This window comes from Xenopus laevis, chromosome 2S, assembly GCF_017654675.1.
Source record: "Xenopus laevis strain J_2021 chromosome 2S, Xenopus_laevis_v10.1, whole genome shotgun sequence".
Classification (NCBI taxonomy): domain Eukaryota; kingdom Metazoa; phylum Chordata; class Amphibia; order Anura; family Pipidae; genus Xenopus; species Xenopus laevis.
In genome coordinates this window covers 139,069,374-139,073,200 of record NC_054374.1, presented here as the reverse complement: position 1 = coordinate 139,073,200, position 3,827 = coordinate 139,069,374, and the positions used below count along the sequence as shown (strand labels likewise).

The 3,827-nt window shown below is 38.4% G+C and overlaps 1 protein-coding gene across 2 annotated transcripts in view; it reads left to right on the top strand.

Moving 5' to 3' along the window:
* The window catches only part of soat2.S (sterol O-acyltransferase 2 S homeolog), a 23,299-nt gene extending 20,150 nt beyond the window's left edge, over positions 1–3,149 (top strand). The window contains exon 15 of one of the 2 annotated variants that reach the window (XM_018248506.2): positions 2,855–3,149. In XM_018248506.2, coding sequence (XP_018103995.1) covers positions 2,855–2,866 — 12 coding nt within the window. In that variant the 3' untranslated portion in view covers positions 2,867–3,149. 2 annotated transcript variants of the gene reach the window in all.
* Positions 3,150–3,827: the final 678 nt, after the last annotated feature.

Sequence of the window (3,827 nt, the reverse complement as noted above, 5' to 3'; positions counted from 1 at the left end):
GGTAACCTAGTATCATGAACCAATGTTCTTCATACTGTTTCAGGTGCTACCATATTTTTTTTCATTGTCAAAGGTTCCTGGAAGTCATACTTGTTGTCCTTGCATAACCTCCAAATATTAACACCAATGTTTGTATAGATTTTATGGCAGATATTTTGTACTAGAGGTAATTTTAAGTTTTCAGACAGGGTTGACACCTAAAGATCTCAAGGGTTCTTGCAGGTCAGGTATTGTATTTTTAATTCAAATATATAGAGAAATAGGTGGGAAGTTATAAAGGCTATACACTGTTATATTGGAGATGTAGAATGCTTACTGTGAGTTTATGTGTTCAAGCTCCAAACCTTCAGCTTAGGAAATCAGGCCATAAACACACACTAAAACAGGTTGGCTATTCTGGACCATAGAGTTATAAGTTAAGGTAGCTAGTTATATTTTTTTTAAAAAAACATCTAGTTATTTATTATCCATGTACAATCATATAAGCTGGGAAGTAATAAAGGCTATCAAATCTGGTTTTATATAGGTGGTGGGAAGGTGCGAGCCTTTGTCTTGCTACTCTTTTATTGGTTAGTGTTTAACAAGAAGCTTTAAAGTAACTTAAAGATCCCCTACTCCTTGATTAATATAACCTTCTCTACTTTTCATATTGCACTGCCCTGCTGGCAACATCAAAAACCTTCTGCATTCACCCATATTAATATATTTAGACCAGTGATCCCCAACCAGTAGCTTATGAGTAACATGTTGCTCTCCAACCCCTTCGATGTTGCTCCCAGTGGCCTCAAAGCAGGAGCTTATTTTTGAATTCCAGGCTTGGAGGCAAGTTTTGTTTCCATAAAAACCAGGTACACTGCCAAACCGAGCCTCAATGTAGGTTGACAATCCACATAGGGACTACTAAATGGCCAATCACAGCACTTATTTGGCACCCCAAGAACATTTTTCATGCTAGTGTTGCTCCCCAACTCCTTTTACTTCTGAATGTTGCTCACAGGTTCAAAAGGTTGGGGATCCCTGATTTAGACAGAGACATTTTGTGCATACAGCTACTATAAAGTGCCCACCAACAAAACAGAAATTACTTGTCCATCAATATATTCAAGCTGCCCAACTGTGTCAGTCACTGCTAGTCTGGCCAGTCCATACCTCGCTTTCATCTGATTTATTAAAAATTGTACTGCTTCAGTATATACAGTGGTGTGAAAAACTATTTGCCCCCTTCCTGATTTCTTATTCTTTTGCATGTTTGTCACACAAAATGTTTCTGATCATCAAACACATTTAACTATTAGTCAAAGATAACACAAGTAAACACAAAATTCAGTTTTTAAATGAGGGTTTTTATTATTTAGGGAGAAAAGAAATCCAAACCTGTGTGAAAAAGTAATTGCCCCCTGAACCTAATAACTGGTTGGGCCACCCCTAGCAGCAATAACCGCAATCAAGTGTTTGCGATAACTTGCAACGAGTCTTTTACAGCGCTCTGGAGGAATTTTGGCCCACTCATCTTTGCAGAATTGTTGTAATTCAGCTTTATTTGAGGGTTTTCTAGCATGAACCGCCTTTTTAAGGTCATGCCACAACATCTCAATAGGATTCAGGTCAGGACTTTGACTAGGCCACTCCAAAGTCTTCATTTTGTTTTTCTTCAGCCATTCAGAGGTGGATTTGCTGGTGTGTTTTGGGTCATTGTCCTGCTGCAGCACCCAAGATCGCTTCAGCTTGAGTTGACGAACAGATGGCCGGACATTCTCCTTCAGGATTTTTTGGTAGACAGTAGAATTCATGGTTCCATCTATCACAGCAAGTCTTCCAGGTCCTGAAGCAGCAAAACAACCTCAGACCATCACACTACCACCACCATATTTTACTGTTGGTATGATGTTCTTTTTCTGAAATGCTGTGTTACTTTTACACCAGATGTAACGGGACGGGCACCTTCCAAAAAGTTCAACTTTTGTCTCGTCGGTCCACAAGGTATTTTCCCAAAAGTCTTGGCAATCATTGTGATGTTTTTTAGCAAAATTGAGACGAGCCTTAATGTTCTTTTTGCTTAAAAGTGGTCTGCGCCATGCAGGCCGTTTTTGCCCAGTTTCTTTCTTATGGTGGAGTGGTGAATACTGACCTTAATTGAGGCAAGTGAGGCCTTCAGTTCTTTAGATGTTGTCCTGGGGTCTTTTGTGGCCTCTCGGATGAGTTGTCTCTGCACTCTTGGGGTAATTTTGGTCGGCCGGCCACTCCTGGGAAGGTTCACCACTGTTCCATGTTTTTGCCATTTGTGGATAATGGCTCTCACTGTGGTTTGCTGGAGTCCCAAAGCTTTAGAAATGGCTTTATAACCTTTGAAATTGAACTCAGGTGTGATAAACCACAGTTAAGTTATTTTTTAACAAGGGGGGCAATCACTTTTTCACACAGGCCCATGTAGATTTGGAGTTTTTTTTCTCCCTTAATAACGTAAACCTTCATTTAAAAACTGCATTTTGTGTTCAATTATGTTATCTTTGACTAATAGTTAACGGTTTTTGATGAGCAGAAACATTTAAGTGTGACAAACATGCAAAAGAATAAGAAATCAGGAAGGGGGCAAATAGTTTTTCACACCACTGTATATTCATAGGGACTAAGTTTACCTGCAGCTTGGTTTCTTAGGTTAAAATTCCCAAATGGTGGGTTGTTTTTTTTTTATTATTTGGCACCACAGAGATCACCTGACTGTATGCATTTTGTGGTTACACCCTATTTCACTAATGGTTTGAAAATGCTTGAGCACAACTTTACATTTTTCTATTGCATTGGCTTGATCTTCTCTTCTAATTCAAAAACTTTAACAATCTGCACTGCCTTTTAGTGTGGAATTTAAATCTCTTGACAGAAAACCTTTTGGGGATTGGTAACTCCTCGATCCTGGTCCTGTCGCACATAGCCAAAGAACGATGGATATGCCTAACACCAACAACACCTAATAGGACTTTGCTTTGAAATCAACATTTGACAAGAGCCTAAAAAATCAAGATGGAGCTGCTTACTTATGAACTGTATGGATTGTAAATAAATAAACCAAAGTATTTACACAAATATTCCCTGCTACAGACATGGAGGCCACAGTGCAATTAGTTGCTATATTAAAATAACTTTTCCTATAATTTTGTGTTACATTTAATTCACAAGAAATTAAGAGATGATAAAAGCTATCATTGGCCTATGAGGAACTGGTGAGAGGTTCATTCTTCTGCAATATGGGCTCACTTGAGGAAAAATGCAGATTTCCACAGAGAATACAATGTGTATTTCATAGAATCTACATTTTGGTTGCAATGACTATCATTTGAACAGCAGCGTCAGAAAGAAGGAGGCCAAATGGTATAAGGGAAATATACTATATATATGTATGGCTGATCATCCATGTATTTACTCCAGTGAATAGCCAGTTAAGTGCGCAATTAACTAAAATAGCTGACCAAACCAGGAACTGAATACGTTTTTTTTTAATTAAAGGGGACCTGTCACCTTAAGAAATAATTCCAAATTCTACATTAGTTGAGCAAAATAAACTTACTTACACCATATTTATAATTTACATTTTTGTTTCAGTCTTGGAATTACACAATCACAGCATGCAGGCAGGAGCCATTTTGTGGCAGTTTCTTAAGACAAGTTGTGTATCACCCAAAAATCTATGCATTAGAATGGGGGACCTAATGCCCATGTGCAGTGCCCTATACAATTATAGTGTGTGAGGAGGGAAGGGGTCAGTGGCGTAACTAGAGATTATGGGGCCCACAGCAATTTATTTTTTAGATTGACCTGTTTTACCGATATTT